At 42.1% G+C, this 19451-nt stretch overlaps 1 protein-coding gene across 13 annotated transcripts in view; it reads left to right on the plus strand.

Annotated features, from left to right (window-relative positions):
* The window catches only part of LOC147798154 (uncharacterized), a 63547-nt gene extending 46270 nt beyond the window's left edge, over nucleotides 1-17277 (plus strand). Inside the window, exons 2-13 of one of the 13 annotated variants that reach the window (XM_087140623.1) lie at nucleotides 3925-4014; nucleotides 4539-4628; nucleotides 5149-5238; nucleotides 5759-5848; nucleotides 7515-7604; nucleotides 8128-8217; nucleotides 8735-8824; nucleotides 10491-10580; nucleotides 12102-12173; nucleotides 13372-13443; nucleotides 13895-13942; nucleotides 15693-17277. In XM_087140623.1, the coding sequence (XP_086996749.1) occupies nucleotides 3925-4014; nucleotides 4539-4628; nucleotides 5149-5238; nucleotides 5759-5848; nucleotides 7515-7604; nucleotides 8128-8217; nucleotides 8735-8824; nucleotides 10491-10580; nucleotides 12102-12173; nucleotides 13372-13443; nucleotides 13895-13942; nucleotides 15693-15700 (920 nt within the window). In that variant the 3' untranslated portion in view covers nucleotides 15701-17277. Of the gene's footprint in view, nucleotides 1-3924; nucleotides 4015-4538; nucleotides 4629-5148; nucleotides 5239-5758; nucleotides 5849-7514; nucleotides 7605-8127; nucleotides 8218-8734; nucleotides 8825-10490; nucleotides 10581-12101; nucleotides 12174-13371; nucleotides 13444-13571; nucleotides 13709-13894; nucleotides 13943-15692 lie in introns of those variants that run through there. The other 12 variants (XM_087140622.1, XM_087140621.1, XM_087140629.1 and 9 more) reach the window with 12 other exon arrangements.
* Nucleotides 17278-19451: the final 2174 nt, after the last annotated feature.

The following is a 19451-nucleotide window of genomic DNA, read 5'->3' on the forward strand; positions in this document are numbered from 1 at the left end:
TGATTTGTTTTTTAAAACTTCTGATCACTTTAAGAATCAAGGGTTCGGTATCACCCATTGTCTACGTGACCAAGACTAGAGAGATTCCTCCAGTTCTTCGGAAATAGTCCCAATATTATGAAGTCCTCCTGTCTATATTCGGCATGTTCACATAGTACCGTTGATGTTCGGTTATTCCTGGCTGGGCAGATAGGCTAACTGTTGAACATAAAGTCCCATGTCCTGAAGGATGGAATATAACTTTCTTCGACCGACGCAGGCTTTGTGCGTAAGACAGGCTTTCAGTGGGATACACTTGCAGTATTGCCCAATGGATATGGAAGAAGCCTCATTAAGGTTTATTGAGATGCTTCCAATGATGAATTTAAAAAATACCTGGGCTCTCATCTTTTGACCCCAGACCCTTGCGTCATATCTATTTATATCTATGGGTGATGCCTGACTTAATATTTTTTAACAAGAGTCGTCAGGGAATCTTTGGGTAGAGAACCAGACTACATGCTCACATTATCAAACTGCAAGTGATCGATATTTATTTGCTAATTCTTTTTACAATGTAAAAACTTGGTTATCTTAGGTTTTACATGAAAATAGAAATGATGTAATGAGGACCCAACACTTTATTTTTTATTAAACATTTGAGTTGTGTTGATGGTATTATAACAATATCCAATGTTTGTTATCCAATAAGAGAGATTATCAAATCGTCTTGAAACCTTTTCACAAACTTGAAACGTTCTGCATTGGAAAGAATCAAATAACGTCACAATACTATTTCTTGTTTTGAGTCTATGCTATTACTTTACTGTAGTATTTGTTGGCAATTTTCACAAGTCAAATTATTTAAATTTGTTTTTAAAACATCCACTGAAAGGACATTACGATGATGTCACCAAGTGAATTAACAGGGTTTTTAAACAATCGCTGAACTGTTTTCCCAAAGACGTTGAACGCGTTCCGGTTTGTTCTTCCGTTCCGCCATACATTTACATTCCGAGACCTTTGTGATCCTTGGTCCCTGAAAAATATCTAAATGTCTATCTCAATATCTAGATAAGCCTTCTATAGAATGGCGCGACTAAATTTGTTAATATTCTGTGGAACTACTACAGGTACTAGCCTTTGTTTTCAACCTCTCTAATGATCTAATGACATATGGTTAAATCAAATCAAAATTGAAGTAATCACATTTTAAATTTGTAGGTACCATACTATCGTACCTTATACCATTTTCAAAGGGACTTGCAGGCACGCTAGTGTACGCAGTGTGCCTCATCTAAGAAGGAAGCCACTATCGGTACGTCAACTGGCCTACCGTTCACCGTGTTTGGCAGAACCATGTAGTATGATAATTGCCATACCAATCACCATGTTGGAAAGGTTACGGTTCAATTACTTTACCAATTCCGGTATCGAAAACAAGTTTGGACGTATGCTAATCGGCGTACCGATCACTGCCATCGAATGAAGCATGTGGGGACGCCAATTGGCCACCACTCACCAACTTAGAAGGAAACTTGTAGGTACGCCAATTGGCGTACCGCTCACCATCTTGGAAGGAAACTTGTAGGTACGCCAATTGGCGTACCACTCACCATCTTAGAAGGAAACTTGTAGGTACGCCAATTGGCGTACCGCTCACCATCTTAGAAGGAAACTTGTAGGTACGCCAATTGGCGTACCACTCTCCAACTTAGAAGGAAACTTGTAGGTACGCCAATTGGCGTACCGCTCTCCAACTTGGAAGGAAACTTGTAGGTACGCCAATTGGCGTACCGCTCTCCAACTTAGAAGGAAACTTGTAGGTACGCCAATTGGCGTACCGCTCTTCATCTTAGAAGGAAACTTGTAGGTACGCCAATTGGCGTACCGCTCTTCATCTTAGAAGGAAACTTGTAGGTACGCCAATTGGCGTACCGCTCACCATCTTGGAAGGAAACTTGTAGGTACGCCAATTGGCGTACCGCTCACCATCTTAGAAGGAAACTTGTAGGTACGCCAATTGGCGTACCGCTCTCCAACTTGGAAGGAAACTTGTAGGTACGCCAATTGGCGTACCGCTCTTCAACTTGGAAGGAAACTTGTAGGTACGCCAATTGGCGTACCGCTCACCATCTTAGAAGGAAACTTGTAGGTACGCCAATTGGCGTACCGCTCACCATCTTAGAAGGAAACTTGTAGGTACGCCAATTGGCGTACCACTCTCCAACTTGGAAGGAAACTTGTAGGTACGCCAATTGGCGTACCGCTCACCATCTTAGAAGGAAACTTGTAGGTACGCCAATTGGCGTACCGATCACCATCTTAGAAGGAAACTTGTAGGTACGCCAATTGGCGTACCATTCACCATCTTAGAAGGAAACTTGTAGGTACGCCAATTGGCGTACCGCTCACCATCTTAGAAGGAAACTTGTAGGTACGCCAATTGGCGTACCGCTCTCCAACTTGGAAGGAAACTTGTAGGTACGCCAATTGGCGTACCGCTCTCCAACTTAGAAGGAAACTTGTAGGTACGCCAATTGGCGTACCGCTCTCCAACTTGGAAGGAAACATGTAGGTACGCCAATTGGCGTACCGATCACCATTTTGGAAAGAAGCTTATGGTTCAATAATTCTACCATTTCCAGTTTTGAAGACAGATTTACAAACAGTGTATTGCTCACCATGTTGGAAGGAAACGTGTTGGTACGCCAAGGGGCCTACCGCTCAACATTTAAAATGTACACCACTATGAGCATAGAAGTAATATTTGTAGTACTGATCGTTCTATTTACAATTTTATGAAATGTTTTTTCAGTTTTCCTGTTTTAGCATAAAGACATATGTTTCTGAGAAATAGAGTTGTTTGTGTTTACACTGGGACAAGCTTTGTTGAAATGCTGCAAGTAGCGAGTATTGTTGGGTTTTTTGCAGTACGTAATGCTCTTTCACTACATTAAACTCAATTTCTTGGTATTGTGTTCCGAAGAGCAGGTTTTACATTTGTTTGAATGAATTCCACAGTGTTTTGTCATTTTACCTCTGAAAAATGAAATCTTTGAAGAAGGACTTCTAAGTGCCTAATATTTTTGTATTGAATAATGAGCTATAGACATTTCCAATAAAACCAAATTAGTTCCAATCGTGTTGCACGTACACCTGGTGCACCTGCGCCTAAGCACAGCCGTGAACAGCGCAGGCCTAACGCTTGCTAAAATGGCGCCCATGGTAATTACACCTTTTGGGCAGAGTTATGCATCTCGCGCCTTTGGCGCTATACGATTTTTGGAAACAACGTCGAGAATACTTTACATTTAAAGTGGAATTCGGAAATGTGTTACGTAATAAGATGCGCTCTGAAGAGCGCAATCCACCTGTTACCTGTGGCCTAATCAGACATCAAACCAGCCCCTTCTAACCATATTTTTTTATTATAAAAGCATCTGTCTAAATATCAAGAGGGCTGTTTTCGTGGGAAAGCAGACGGACTGTTGAGCGTCGGGATCTATTCCCTCAAGAGCATCGCTGTTCAGTCATTGTGCTGATGGGGGGAGCGGGTTAGCGTAGCGGTTCTTTCCTCACTTTGGTGCTTTTGCACCAATGAGGCCCGGGTTCGAGTCCCAACTTGGACCAGGCTTAAAGTGCATTTGGTTTCCAGTCCATACTCGCTCTCGCAGGTTTTCTCCGGGTACTCCGGTTTCCTTCTGCCTCTAAAATAGGACCTTCTTCCTAACTCCGTCATGTGATGCTGATTAATAAAGTGTATGAATAAACGTATAGTTATTGGCGTAAATAGCCTGAGTTGCTGAAAGCGCCATTAAAACAAAACAACAACAACAACATTGTGCTGATTAATGTGTCATTGCAGCCAAACAGATATTGAAAACCGGACCTTCATACCTGCCCTAATATCATCATGTTTTTTTCTCTCTCTATACTGCAAAGCTGCTGCTGACAAACTGGGAACGCCACCAATACCACCACCACAGGGCCTGACCGGATCTAATGAGAAAAGAATCGGCCGTCGTGTACGGGGTATGGGAACTGTTTTAACTCGGATTAACTGTGATTAAAAGTTTCCAAAGTTGTAGAACAGGAAAGAAAACGTGTACTCAGGAATTCTGAACCTTGGAAACTGAGAATTATTTCACATGTCTTTTGATAAAACCAACCACTGTCTCCAGGAATTTGGCTTAGTGTTTATTTCACTCACAAACGCCGGGGTTCGAGTCCGACTTGGCCAAGGCTTAAAGCGCATTTGGTTTCCAGTCCATACTCGCTCTCGCAGGTTTTCTCCGGGTACTCCGGTTTCCTTCTGCCTCTAAAATAGGACCTTCTTCCTAACTCTGTCATGTGATGCTGATTAATAAAGTGTATGAATAAACGTATAGTTATTGGCGTAAATAGCCTGAGTTGCTGAAAGCGCCATTAAAACAAAACAACAACAACAACAACATTGTGCTGATTAATGTGTCATTGCAGCCAAACAGATATTGAAAACTGGACCTTCATACTTGCCCTAATGTCACCATGTTTTTTTCTCTCTCTATACTGCAAAGCTGCTGCTGACAAACTGGGAACGCCACCAATACCACCACCACAGGGCCTGACCGGATCTAATGAGAAAAGAATCGGCCGTCGTGTACGGGGTATGGGAACTGTTTTAACTCGGATTAACTGTGATTAAAAGTTTCCAAAGTTGTAGAACAGGAAAGAAAACGTGTACTCAGGAATTCTGTACCTTGAAACTGAGAATTATTTCACACATCTTTTGATAAAACCAACCACTGTCTCCAGGAATTTGGCTTAGTGTTTATTTCACTCACAAACGCCGGGGTTCGAGTCCGACTTGGCCAAGGCTTAAAGCGCATTTGGTTTCCAGTCCATACTCGCTCTCGCAGGTTTTCTCCGGGTACTCCGGTTTCCTTCTGCCTCTAAAATTGGACCTTCTTCCTAACTCCGTAATGTGATGCTGATTAATAAAGTGTATGAATAAACGTACAGTTATTGGCGTAAATAGCCCGAGTTGCTGAAAGCGCCATTAAAACAAAACAACAACAACAACATTGTGCTGATTAATGTGTCACTGCAGCCAAACAGATATTGAAAACCGGACCTTCATACCTGCCCTAATATCATCATGTTTTTTTCTCTCTCTATACTGCAAAGCTGCTGCTGACAAACTGGGAACGCCACCAATACCACCACCACAGGGCCTGACCGGATCTAATGAGAGAAGAATCGAACGTCGTGTACGGGGTATGGGAACTGTTTTAACTCGGATTAACTGTGATTAAAAGTTTCCAAAGTTGTAGAACAGGAAAGAAAACGTGTACTCAAGAATTCTGTACCTTGAAACTGAGAATTATTTCACATATCTTTTGATAAAACCAACCACTGTCTCCAGGGATTTGGCTTAGTGTTTATTTCACTCACAAACGCCGGGGTTCGAGTCCGACTTGGCCCAGGCTTAAAGCGCATTTGGTTTCCAGTCCATACTCGCTCTCGCAGGTTTTCTCCGGGTACTCCGGTTTCCTTCTGCCTCTAAAATTGGACCTTCTTCCTAACTCTGTAATGTGATGCTGATTAATAAAGTGTATGAATAAACGTACAGTTATTGGCGTAAATAGCCCGAGTTGCTGAAAGTGCCATTAAAACAAAACAACAACAACAACATTGTGCTGATTAATGTGTCATTGCAGCCAAACAGATATTGAAAACTGGACCTTCATACCTGCCCGAATGTCATCATGTTTTTTTCTCTCTATATACTGCAAAGCTGCTGCTGACAAACTGGGAACGCCACCAATACCACCACCACAGGGCCTGACCGGATCTAATGAGAAAAGAATCGGCCGTCGTGTACGGGGTATGGGAACTGTTTTAACTCGGATTAACTGTGATTAAAAGTTTCCAAAGTTGTAGAACAGGAAAGAAAACGTGTACTCAGGAATTCTGTACCTTGAAAACTGAGAATTATTTCCCCTTTTTTTGATAAAACCAACCACTGTCGCCAGGGATTTGGCTTAGTGTTTATTTCACTCACAAACGCCAATTTTGGCAAAACGCATCTACGCCGCAAACGCTTATGCACAAACATTTGGCGTTATAACGGGCTAGCTCGGTGTTATGTGGCGAGGCAAAACGATCAATCGTTTGGGGTCCCAACAGATTGCCCACGACTAGCCTGAAAGATTCCTAACAGCTTAGTCGTCGTAGTCTCGAAATTTACTTATTTTGCCTGCGAGTTTATTCTAGTTCCTAGGGAGCCATTCGAGTAAAACAATACGGCCTTGCTCATAGGTCAAATTTAACATAAATATTGCAAGCTCTTGCAATTGGGGCTCGGCACTGTCAGGTGCTGTGATTTTTGAACGCTGGAGCTGTCTGTATGCCACCTTATGAGTTTATCGGAAACACTTCTGCAAGGACGAGATAAACAGCGGCTCGCTCTCGCCGGGTTGAGCTGTCACTTTGCTTGGACGCACGATCCAGTTGCTGTGAAATTTGAGCGACGGGCGATTTTTAGACGGGTGCCCCGTAACCGAAAGCACTGGCATCTGAATCTACTGTGATTGAAGGTGCCGGCCGAAACGGAATCGTGAAACCGTTCAAAGGAACAATGTGCGTTACCCAAAATTGTAGATCGGCAAGGGAACCTTGGCTCAGGCGCATCTCATCATTTCAAACGATACGCCTGCGCAATGCACATTAATGCACAGGCGCAGTCGCCGCAGCAGGCACGTACACCTGGTGCACCTGCGCCTAAGCATAGCCGTGAACCGCGCAGGCCTATCGCTTGCTCAAATGGCGCCCATGGTAATTACACCTTTTGGGCAGATTTATCCACCTCGCGCCTTTGGCGCTATACGATTTTTGGAAACAACGTCGAGAATGCCTTGCATTTGAAGTGGAATTTGGGAATGTGTTACGTAATAAGATGCGCTCTGAAGAGCACAATCCACCTGTTACCTGTGGCCTAATCAGACATCAAACCAGCCCCTTCTAACCATATTTTTTATTATAAAAGCATCTGTCTCAATATCACGAGGGCTGTTTTCGTGGGAAAGCAGACGGACTGTTGAGCGTCGGGATCTATTCCCTCAAGAGCATCGCTGTTCAGTCATTGTGCTGATGGGGGGGGGAGCGGGTTAGCGTTGCGGTTCTTTCCTTGCTTTGATGCTTTTGCACTAATGAGGCCCGGGTTCGAGTCCCGGCTTCGCCCAGGCTTAAAGTGCATTTGGTTTCCAGTCCATACTCGCTCTCGAAGGTTTTCTCGGGGTACTCCGGTTTCCTTCTGCCTCTAAAATTGGACCTTCTTCCTTACTCTGTCATGTGATGCTGATTAATAAGGTATATGAATAAACGTACAGTGATTGGCGCAAATAGCGTAAGTTGCTGAAAGCGCCATTAAAACAAAACAACAACAACATTGTGCTGATTAATGTGTCATTGCAGCCAAACAGATATTGAAAACCGGACCTTCATACCTGCCCTAATATCATCATGTTTTTTTCTCTCTCTATACTGCAAAGCTGCTGCTGACAAACTGGGAACGCCACCAATACCACCACCACAGGGCCTGACCGGATCTAATGAGAAAAGAATCGAACGTCGTGTACGGGGTATGGGAACTGTTTTAACTCGGATTAACTGTGATTAAAAGTTTCCAAAGTTGTAGAACAGGAAAGAAAACGTGTACTCAGGAATTCTGTACCTTGAAACTGAGAATTATTTCACACATCTTTTGATAAAACCAACCACTGTCTCCAGGAATTTGGCTTAGTGTTTATTTCACTCACAAACGCCGGGGTTCGAGTCCGACTTGGTCCAGGCTTAAAGCGCATTTGGTTTCCAGTCCATACTCGCTCTCGCAGGTTTTCTCCGGGTACTCCGGTTTCCTTCTGCCTCTAAAATTGGACCTTCTTCCTAACTCCGTAATGTGATGCTGATTAATAAAGTGTATGAATAAACGTACAGTTATTGGCGTAAATAGCCTGAGTTGCTGAAAGCGCCATTAAAACAAAACAACAACAACAACAACATTGTGCTGATTAATGTGTCATTGCAGCCAAACAGATATTGAAAACTGGACCTTCATACCTGCCCTAATGTCACCATGTTTTTTTCTCTCTCTATACTGCAAAGCTGCTGCTGACAAACTGGGAACGCCACCAATACCACCACCACAGGGCCTGACCGGATCTAATGAGAAAAGAATCGAACGTCGTGTACGGGGTATGGGAACTGTTTTAACTCGGATTAACTGTGATTAAAAGTTTCCAAAGTTGTAGAACAGGAAAGAAAACGTGTACTCAGGAATTCTGTACCTTGGAAACTGAGAATTATTTCACATGTCTTTTGATAAAACCAACCACTGTCTCCAGGAATTTGGCTTAGTGTTTATTTCACTCACAAACGCCGGGGTTCGAGTCCGACTTGGCCCAGGCTTAAAGCGCATTTGGTTTCCAGTCCATACTCGCTCTCGCAGGTTTTCTCCGGGTACTCCGGTTTCCTTCTGCCTCTAAAATTGGACCTTCTTCCTAACTCCGTCATGTGATGCTGATTAATAAAGTGTATGAATAAACGTACAGTTATTGGCGTAAATAGCCCGAGTTGCTGAAAGCGCCATTAAAACAAAACAACAACAACATTGTGCTGATTAATGTGTCATTGCAGCCAAACAGATATTAAAAACTGGACCTTCATACCTGCCCTAATGTCACCATGTTTTTTCTCTCTCTATACTGCAAAGCTGCTGCTGACAAACTGGGAACGCCACCAATACCACCACCACAGGGCCTGACCGGATCTAATGAGAAAAGAATCGAACGTCGTGTACGGGGTATGGGAACTGTTTTAACTCGGATTAACTGTGATTAAAAGTTTCCAAAGTTGTAGAACAGAAAAGAAAACGTGTACTCAGGAATTCTGTACCTTGAAAACTGAGAATTATTTCCCCTTTTTTGATAAAACCAACCACTGTCGCCAGGGATTTGGCTTAGTGTTTATTTCACTCACAAACGCCCAATTTTGGCAAAACGCATCTACGCCGCAAACGCTTATGCACAAACATTTGGCGTTATAACGGGCTAGCTCGGTGTTATGTGGCGAGGCAAAACGATCAATCGTTTGGGGTCCCAACAAATTGTCCACGACTAGCCTGAAAGATTCCTAACAGCTTAGTCGTCGTAGTCTCGAAATTTACTTATTTTGCCTGCGAGTTTATTCTGGTTCCTAGGGAGCCATTCGAGTAAAACAATACGGCCTTGCTCATAGGTCAAATTTAACATAAATATTGCGAGCTCTTGCAATTGGGGCTCGGCACTGTCAGGTGCTGTGATTTTTGAACGCTGGAGCTGTCTGTATGCCACCTTATGAGTTTATCGGAAACACTTCTGCAAGGACGAGATAAACAGCGGCTCGCTCTCGCCGGGTTGAGCTGTCACTTTGCTTGGACGCACGATCCAGTTGCTGTGAAATTTGAGCGACGGGCGATTTTTAGACGGGTGCCCCGTAACCGAAAGCACTGGCATCTGAATCTACTGTGATTGAAGGTGCCGGCCGAAACGGAATCGTGAAACCGTTCAAAGGAACAATGTGCGTTACCCAAAATTGTAGATCGGCAAGGGAACCTTGGCTCAGGCGCATCTCATCATTTCAAACGATACGCCTGCGCAATGCACATTAATGCACAGGCGCAGTCGCCGCATCAGGCACGTACACCTGGTGCACCTGCGCCTAAGCATAGCCGTGAACCGCGCAGGCCTATCGCTTGCTCAAATGGCGCCCATGGTAATTACACCTTTTGGGCAGATTTATCCACCTCGCGCCTTTGGCGCTATACGATTTTTGGAAACAACGTCGAGAATGCCTTGCATTTGAAGTGGAATTCGGGAATGTGTTACGTAATAAGATGCGCTCTGAAGAGCACAATCCACCTGTTACCTGTGGCCTAATCAGACATCAAACCAGCCCCTTCTAACCATATTTTTTATTATAAAAGCATCTGTCTCAATATCACGAGGGCTGTTTTCGTGGGAAAGCAGACGGACTGTTGAGCGTCGGGATCTATTCCCTAAAGAGCATCGCTGTTCAGTCATTGTGCTGATGGGGGGGGGGAGCGGGTTAGCGTTGCGGTTCTTTCCTTGCTTTGATGCTTTTGCACTAATGAGGCCCGGGTTCGAGTCCCGGCTTCGCCCAGGCTTAAAGTGCATTTGGTTTCCAGTCCATACTCGCTCTCGAAGGTTTTCTCGGGGTACTCCGGTTTCCTTCTGCCTCTAAAATTGGACCTTCTTCCTTACTCTGTCATGTGATGCTGATTAATAAGGTATATGAATAAACGTACAGTGATTGGCGCAAATAGCCTAAGTTGCTGAAAGCGCCATTAAAACAAAACAACAACAACATTGTGCTGATTAATGTGTCATTGCAGCCAAACAGATATTAAAAACTGGACCTTCATACCTGCCCTAATGTCACCATGTTTTTTCTCTCTCTATACTGCAAAGCTGCTGCTGACAAACTGGGAACGCCACCAATACCACCACCACAGGGCCTGACCGGATCTAGTGAGAAAAGAATCGGCCGTCGTGTACGGGGTATGGGAACTGTTTTAACTCGGATTAACTGTGATTAAAAGTTTCCAAAGTTGTAGAACAGGAAAGAAAACGTGTACTCAGGAATTCTGTACATTGGAAACTGAGAATCTTTTCACATATCTTTTGATAAGACCAACCACTGTCTCCAGGAATTTGGCTTAGTGTTTAGTTCACTCACAAACGCAAGTTGATGGCGTGATATATCACTTCCAGTTGATAAATGGGTCACGCCATCATGACCGTGATCGCCAAAAACGACCGTCTCCACACAATGGAACAGGAGGGTTTTTCGAAAAGTACACTGACAATGAAGTAGCTGGCTCAAAGCCGCCACGCTTCCTTACATGTATAAATGGACTGATCAACCTCATGTTGGCCTTCGCACGAAATGTGTTGTGCTGCTATACTTGTCGGTATGAAATAAACAGATCCTACGCCCAATGGCGGCCTTGCAATCTTTGTAAAAGGAAAAGATTATTATGTAGTCATCCTTTTCGGATTTAATTTCAACACAACGTGGACGCCATTTTTAAACCTTACCTTAAATTAACACAGCTGTTTGAGTTTTATTCACAGAGCAGATCTGCTGAATCATGTGCGAAGTATGGGTATACCCTTTTACTTGACCAGGAATTGAATTAGCATTCTAATCTGTTCTGAAACCACAACATTAAGAAGTTTTCAGAGCTACCAGTTTGTATGGCTCGTTGAGTACAAGCTAAGCCTCAACACCTGAAATGCAATAGCATTCAGTACGTAGCAGGTGCTACGGAAACCTAAAGGCCAAGTCATACTCAACTCCCTCGAGAAATCTTGACAGGTAGTGGAAAAAACATTTAGCAAAATGCAACTAAGGCGCCACATCATTTTGAAACTTGCCAGGTCTTGACTTCACTTTCTATTCAGGAGGACCTTATACCCACAGGATGCTCGAAATATTCTATTGAAATTCAGCCCCAGGGTTGGTTGCTTAGTGCACACTTTCGCCTTTTTTATTAGCAATAGACCAATTGCACGTACTAAAAGTCACGTGACATAGAGTGGCTATTAGACGTAGCAAACATAGCGCCCTCCCATAGCAATGTATGTTGTAAGTGTTGTTTGCCAAAAATAAAGCCGACGGTGTGTTCAGCGCTGAGACTACTGATGTGCTGAGTGCTTTACCACACAATGGGCTTTATTTTTGGTAAACATCACATGTGACACATTTTGCTGTGGGAGAAGGTCATGCTTGTTGATATTTGATAATATTGGCTACGTGACCCACCGGGCGTAACCGATCTTTGGTCCTCAAGACCCCAAGAGGCAACAAAAATGCACAGGAGCACAATCTGGGCGCGTAAGTAGTTCGGGCAGAATTCATTGGAAATCGCAGGCGTAGTTTAATGTCGTGATTCGTTCAGTCACAAACCATCCCGACTCAGTCCTAGATGAGTGCATCGTTGCTTCTGCACAGATATTACGAGATGGAGCTCCATACCTTTACTTACGTTGCTATCCTTGTCTCCCTGTACTGCTTAGCAACTGCTGACGAACTTGGACATCCGCCTCCTTCCGGATTAGATGCAAAAGGAATCAGCCGTCAAAAACGCGGTAGGGGAACTTTTTAAAGATTTGATAAGTAATTGTTCAGACATTCTAACTTGCCGGTTTTTGTGTTTGGTTTTATGCGCTCGCAATGTAACACTCTCTATCTCAGTCTATCCGTTTGTTGCAGTTAATCTCATTTTAAGGTTGTGTCTTGCAATTCTAACCCATATTTTGATGTTTTTTTTTGATGCTGAATTGCATATTTTATGCTGAAATTTTATGCTGAATTGCATATTCATGAGCAGAATTGCGATTCATCTAAGGCACTGAATCTCAGTGTCGCACTGATTTGTGTACAGAAAAATTTCTAGATTTTTTTAACCACTGCTATGGCAGATTTCATTTTCTTTGGCAATTTATTGCTGTGTTAGTATCAAAGTTCAGAGACACCAATTTAGGCAAACGCTTATGCACAAACATTTGGCGTTATAACGGGCTAGCTCGGTGTTATGTGGCGAGGCAAAACGATCAATCCTTTGGGGTCCCAACAAATTGTCTACAAACCGGAAAGATTCCTAACAGCTCAGTCGTCGTAGTCTCGAAATTTACTTATTTTGCCTGCGAGTTTATTGTGGTTCCTATGGAGCCTTTCGAGTAAAACAATACGGCCTTGCTCATAGGTCAAATTTAACATAAATATTGCGAGCTCTTGCAATTGGGGCTCGGCACTGTCAGGTGCTGTGATTTTTGAACGCTGGAGCTGTCTGTATACCACCTTATAAGTTTATAGGAAACAGTTCTGCAAGGATGAGATAAACAGCGGCTCGCTCTCGCCGGGTTGAGCTGTCACTTTGCTAAGACGGTGTGTTCAGCACTGAGACTACTGATGTGCTGAGTGCTTTACCACACAATGGGCTTTATTTTTGGTAAACATCACATGTGACACATTTTGCTGTGGGAGAAGGTCATGCTTGTTGATATTTGATAATATTGGCTACGTGACCCACCGGGCGTAACCGATCTTTGGTCCTCAAGACCCCAAGAGGCAACAAAAATGCACAGGAGCACAATCTGGGCGCGTAAGTAGTTCGGGCAGAATTCATTGGAAATCGCAGGCGTAGTTTAATGTCGTGATTCGTTCAGTCACAAACCATCACGACTCAGTCTCAGATGAGTGCATCGTTGCTTCTGCACAGATATTACGAGATGGAGCTCCATACCTTTACTTACATTGCTATCCTTGTCTCCCTGTACTGCTTAGCAACTGCTGACGAACTTCGAAAACCGCCTCCGACCGGATTAGATGCAAAAGGAATCAGCCGTCAAAAACGCGGTAGGGGAACTTTTTAAAGATTTGATAAGTAATTGTTCAGACATTCTAACTCACCGGTTTTTGTGATTGGTTTTATGCGCTCGCAATGTAACACTCTCTATCTCAGTCTATCCGTTTGTACTGAATAGCAGCTGCTGACGAATTTGGATATCTACCGCAGGGCCCGTCCGCATTAAAGTGGAAACGAATCCGCCGTCAAGTACGAGGTCCGTCTGGTCTTGTGTTTGGTTTTATGCGCGCACAGTCTTAAAACCATCTATCTCAATACTAAGTGGACTGAGAAATATGGTGCAGTTCTTATAAAAACTTACGGACGGTTTAGTTTAGTGGTCCAACCTTTCGCGAACAGTTATTTTTCAGCCCTATAGTTATCTACGTCGTTGCATGCACACAAATATATTTTAAAAAAATGGACCTTCACATTTGTTCTTCTTTCGTTTGTTTTTCATAGGAGCTGCTAAAGAATTTGGAGGTCTACCGCTAGGCCGTCTTGTGCGCGGTATGGGAACCTTTTTCACTTGATTATGAAAGGAACCAGGAAATACAAATATTGTTATAAATTTAAAAAAAATAACTTGAAATTGCGTCTTTGGGTTGCAGTTAATCTCATTTTAAGGTTTTGTCCTGCAATTCTAACTCATATTTTGATGTTTTTTGTTTTATGCTGAATTGCATATTCATGAGCAGAATTGTGATGTCATCTAAGGCACTGAATCTCAATGTCGCACTGATTTGTGTACAGAAAAAATTCTAGATTTTTTAACCACTGCTATGGCAGATTTCATTTTCTTTGGCAATTTATTGCTGTGTTAGTATCTGGCAATAATCCAGCAAAAATCCTTTTTGCAGAAATGTTCCCAGATAGCAAATTTGGGGTTCACATAAAAACATGTAACCTGAACCATCTCCTCCTGGATTTACATCAAAGCACTTGTCACTTGTCCAGAAAGCTGCCGACAAACTCGGAGACCAACCACCGGTCCCATCTGGATTGCATGGGGATACAATTGGCCGTCATGTGCATGGTGTGGGGAATGTTTCAACTTGCAATTGCTAAGGGATTTTACATTCGTCCCTACCTGTCTTGTGTTTGGTTTTATACGCCAGTGATGTGAAAGTATTTATCTCTAGCATGTCATTCTGCTCTTACCTAGGCCTACGTGTACTAGCTGTCCATGTCGAGGTATCCACACAAATATTACAAAATGGACCGCTAATGTGTTCTTACGTTGCTATCCTCGTCTCTCTGTATATTGCATAGCAGCGCTGAACTTCAAAAACCATCAAAGGGCCTGACCCGATCTAATGAAACAAGAATCGGCCGTGGTGTTCACGGTATGGGTACTCTACCTGCACTGTAAAATGCAGGGCAATTTTTGCCCAATTAACGTCGGGTACCAGTTGAATCGCCTAACTGCTGGGCAAACAGATTACCCAACCCCGTTGATTCTCTCCTAAAATATGGGCAAACCTGTCTCATTTTACCCAACGGTTGTAGAAAATGTCATTGTACTACCACTCATTTTACCCAGCGTTTTGATCTTTTTATCCAACACTTATGCGATTCACCTGGTACCCAGCGTTCGGCCAAAAATTGCCTAGCGTTTTTACAGTGTGTCGTTAAGTCTCATGGGCAAAGAATGTAAAATCTTTAGACATTAAAGACATCTTTGGACAGGTAAAGTGCGAGTTACCTACAGGTGTATCATTACAATAAAACTTTTTGGTCATTTTTCGGTACAGTTTATGAAACACTTTCAACGGCTGTTTTTAATAGAAATTTTTAAGGGCGTAGATATTATTCAGACGCAGTAGATGCCGACAATTTTTGGTATACTGCCCAGACACAGATAGTTACCATTAAGGCATTTTTTCACGGTTGTGTTACGTACAAATAGGCCTTATCTACTTTACTGTAGGTAACCAAACGCTCATCTCATAGTCAAAATGTAACATGAGGTTTGAGAGGAAAGAGAAATCAGACGGTTCCCCAGAATCAGTCTCAAAAATTGGAGCAATACATCCCATTCGACACTGATGTTAAGCACCTTCGCCGTTAGGTACCTATGAGATTGACCTAGAACTGTGGTGCGGCTCCGTTATATCTAGGGAGGTCAATTTATGTTAAAGAAGGGAAGCCACTGTTCTCCATATCATTAATATTATTCCATGAACACATTCCCCCAACAATTCTATTTATGCATATCATAATCATATTAGTTCTCTTCCTTCTCAATTTCTCCCGCCAGCCAAGTAGCAAAGTGCTCGGTGTTCTTCAGCAGTTGATGGCGTGTGTGGCGTGGAACCTGTCCCCTTCGTTCATTTTTAAGTGGACTCCGCCCCGGGCAGAGCTACACAACTTGCCCTAGTGATACGCTCATATGCCGAAGCTGCGTGATGGCCTCGATTTTTAAACATTACGTACGCAACGTCGGTTGTCTGCTTATGAAACCCATAATTATTTAGACAACTATTACGGCAGTGTTTTAGCAATAGATTTCTGCTATATCCAGTGTCATCAGCCATAGAAATTTGCTTTCTTTTGTCAAATTATCGCTGATATTTTTCAATCTAACTTTGTAATGGTGCTTTCTTTCTTTCCTGCTTGAATATGAGGGAGAGTAGATTTAAAATTCAAAACCTGGTAATTAAAGCAGCAGAAACGTTCATAGTCTCTATGTTGGTAACATGATTGGGAAATGTACAAGTTACGACCTTTTTTATCCATTGTTTCAGAAACAACTAGGCAAAATGTGTGAAGTGTTTAAAATTTTAAAAAGTTCTGGTGAAAAACCAGAAATATGCAGATGCATACTTTTGAGGGAACCAGATAAAGACGACAGAGGAAAGCTCCATAGGAAAGCGGACATGTAAACAAAGCGTGATGTCAATGGTATATTCACACATTTCTAACCCATCAACGCATGGGGAAAAACTCTTTTTTAAATACAAGTTGAACAATGTAATATTGAAGTTATACAAGCTGCTTCTTATAGGCTTTGAAAGTACACTGACTCTTGATTTTAAGTGTCCAGTAAAACAGTCATACGTGCATAAAGAAGCATCTATGCGAACGCTCAGTGTTTTCTTCAAAGATTTAGTACATGACCGCCGATAATTTCTAATAGAAAAAGGGACATCTGAACAGGCAGGGTAGTCTTTGCCATGAATCACACGCTCCGAAGGTGGAAGCCATGTGCTATACCCAAGCTTTAATTTTGTACATTTTTGCACTCCATAGTTAGTGCTATTCCCAGGCGCGCCATATCAAGGTGGCAGCGCAATATCTATGTCAGTTCTTTACATGAGATTCTGATTGTGTCATAGAAAACCTGGAAGCCCACAAGTCTGCAAGTTTATTAATATTAACGTCATGTACATGTACATGTGGGTGACTGAATGCACACCATGCGATCCCTTTATCACTTTGCAGTGTATACAAATCAATCTTGGGACTTTATAGTGGATTATTGTAATGGTATATATCTGGATGTACACAACATTATTATTTCCCTTTGACAGAGTCATTTCACTAGTGTGTTTTTGGCATGTGAAGAGGAAACTGGTGACAGTTTGATTTAGGGTTGTTTAATTGTGTATTGACATAGTCAAGAAGTTTTGTACGATTGTTGGGGCTGGTTTTCATAATTTCTTTCATAATAAAATCAATTATTTTGGCAACTTAATATTCAACATCTATATCATTAATGTAGACATGGTGGATGGAAATTCTGCATCTATGAAGTATAATACATGGGCTATAAGTGTAATCAGAGTTGGTTTAATTTGATTTGAGGGGAAAATAAACAGTCTTGGTCCATAAATGGAAATGAATTTTAACTTGTTATGGCCACAACTTCCATAGCCTGCCTGTTGCCTATACTGATTTGTGGGAATGGTCTGTCCCTTGAGATGGGTAAATAATATTATTTTATCTGTATTTACGCGCAGAAGTGTGAGCTACAAATTCCCCAGTAAGGAGTAATTGAGCAGGAAGGCAAATAGCGCACGTGACAGGACTTTATGTGTCTTTTATCTCTGATTTGTTATCAGTACCCACATTCGGAAACTGGCACTGAATCCTTGTTAATGGTATTTTACAAAACTTTGTTTATAATCCAATTTTCGAGCAAATGTCATATCAGAATTTCAGGTGATGTTGAGTTTTTCATTATAAAGTGAATTCGGAATCGGACACAGTATTCTGGATGCCATCAACATATTAGCCCAATGAATAGGTTATTCCCCAAAGTTTCAACCATTGATTTAATTTGTATAAATTTTCCCGATTGTCCAACTTGATTACTGAGGGTTGTATATCCCATTTATTCAATTTGGAGCCTCCAGACTATATTGGAGGAAAAGTTACATAATTCAGGGGAAAACTTTACAAGAAGTTCTGATGAGAGACCGAGAATTGATGTTTTTTTGTTACCTTACCGTAAACAGTCAGGAGGTTATGGGTTTCAAATACTGACCTTCTGAGCTTGTATTGGGACGTTTGATAAACGTTGAAATGGGTGATAGAAAATGTGTGGTTTTTATACTGAAATTATATCACAAGAAAAAGTTCCAAAATATCGCCAAACTTCAAGGGATGCTATATGCGAAAATTTCGATATTTTGCACTCCATCTCTACTAATCTCTTTCTTGCCTGAGAAGGTTTGGACTCAGAGGAAATGGTTTTATTTAGTGTTCAAATTAAATAAAAAACTTCCGTTGGCCACTCAACAGCTGTTCCTCTACAGCATGGAGTTACGTTTTGATAGAATGCTGGTCAACTGGCACGCGTGGCAACTCGTGCTAACCAACTCATATGTCGACCAACTCAACACCGACCAAATCGCACGCTGAATTGCAGTATGACAAATGCGGGCTGGTGCCAATACGTGTAAAATTCCATCTAGTATTGATGGTTTTGAAGACTCTATTTTAACTAATATTTGGGACAATTCAGTCGGTAACTGATTTATTCTTGAGACAGTTCCTTCAAAACGGTGTACTTCTATGGATAATTTTATAGATAAGTGCAAATTCAAGTTTCTTTTTATGTAGGATTTCTGGCTCTGAAAAGAGCTGATATCTAATGTAATTTATGTCAGTGAACAAATTGCTGAATGTACAAATTGTTAGGCATACGAACTGGTTGGCGTATGAGTAACGCATGGAGTATACAGCTAGGAAGGGAGCTCTCCCCATCTTCGTACCAAATGTCAACTGCCATATGAATGAAACGAGCATGTATTTTGTTCGAGCATTTTGATGATTCCATTTACACTGTGGTCACTTTATAAGTGTGGTAGGCCTATTATGTCGTAATTACGCGGTAACACAAATACAAAATTTCTAGATAACTGTCCTTTGTAAGACGAAATTCAATAGATGATTTACAACAACGTGTCAAGCCAGTAGAAGCATCAATGCATCATTAATTGTTCCCTTAAAACGCCAGTAGACATTAAGGCGCCTCACACCAACCAATTTTTCACCATTTTCGTCCCACCTTCGTTAACAACCAGTGGCGAACCCAGGATTTGTCGTTGAGAGCAGGCTCAAGCCCGTCCCTCCTCGGTCACGACAAAGGGGACGAGGATTTACGGCTAAAATAGTGCTTATAGTTTAAGGTGTAGATATACATTGTACCTGCGTTTCTTTGAAGAGAAAAGACACATCTCGGGGCTCAAGCCCTCCAAGCCTACCATGCAGTACTGCTGACAAATAATTGCTGCTTTCATCAACACCGCTTAAGGCCTGCAGTCTTCATGTATAACAGCGGTGAGGACTTGCAATATAACGAGGTAAAAGCATGACATATAGGAAACATTGTATAGTGAAAGATTAAGGTGCAAAGCAAAGGTAAAGTTGATGACTGCAAACCATGGGTGAAGAAAACGACCGTTTAAATTTAATATTTCTTGAAATTTGACCAAGCAATAGATAATGCATATATTTTCTTACATCTAATTAATAGATGTAAATTATCTCTGAATAGGAGAAGTTGTCAAAA

This window comes from Acanthaster planci, linkage group LG09 (assembly GCF_054643075.1).
Source record: "Acanthaster planci isolate LZ-2023a linkage group LG09, COTS_SCS, whole genome shotgun sequence".
Classification (NCBI taxonomy): Eukaryota; Metazoa; Echinodermata; class Asteroidea; order Valvatida; family Acanthasteridae; genus Acanthaster; species Acanthaster planci.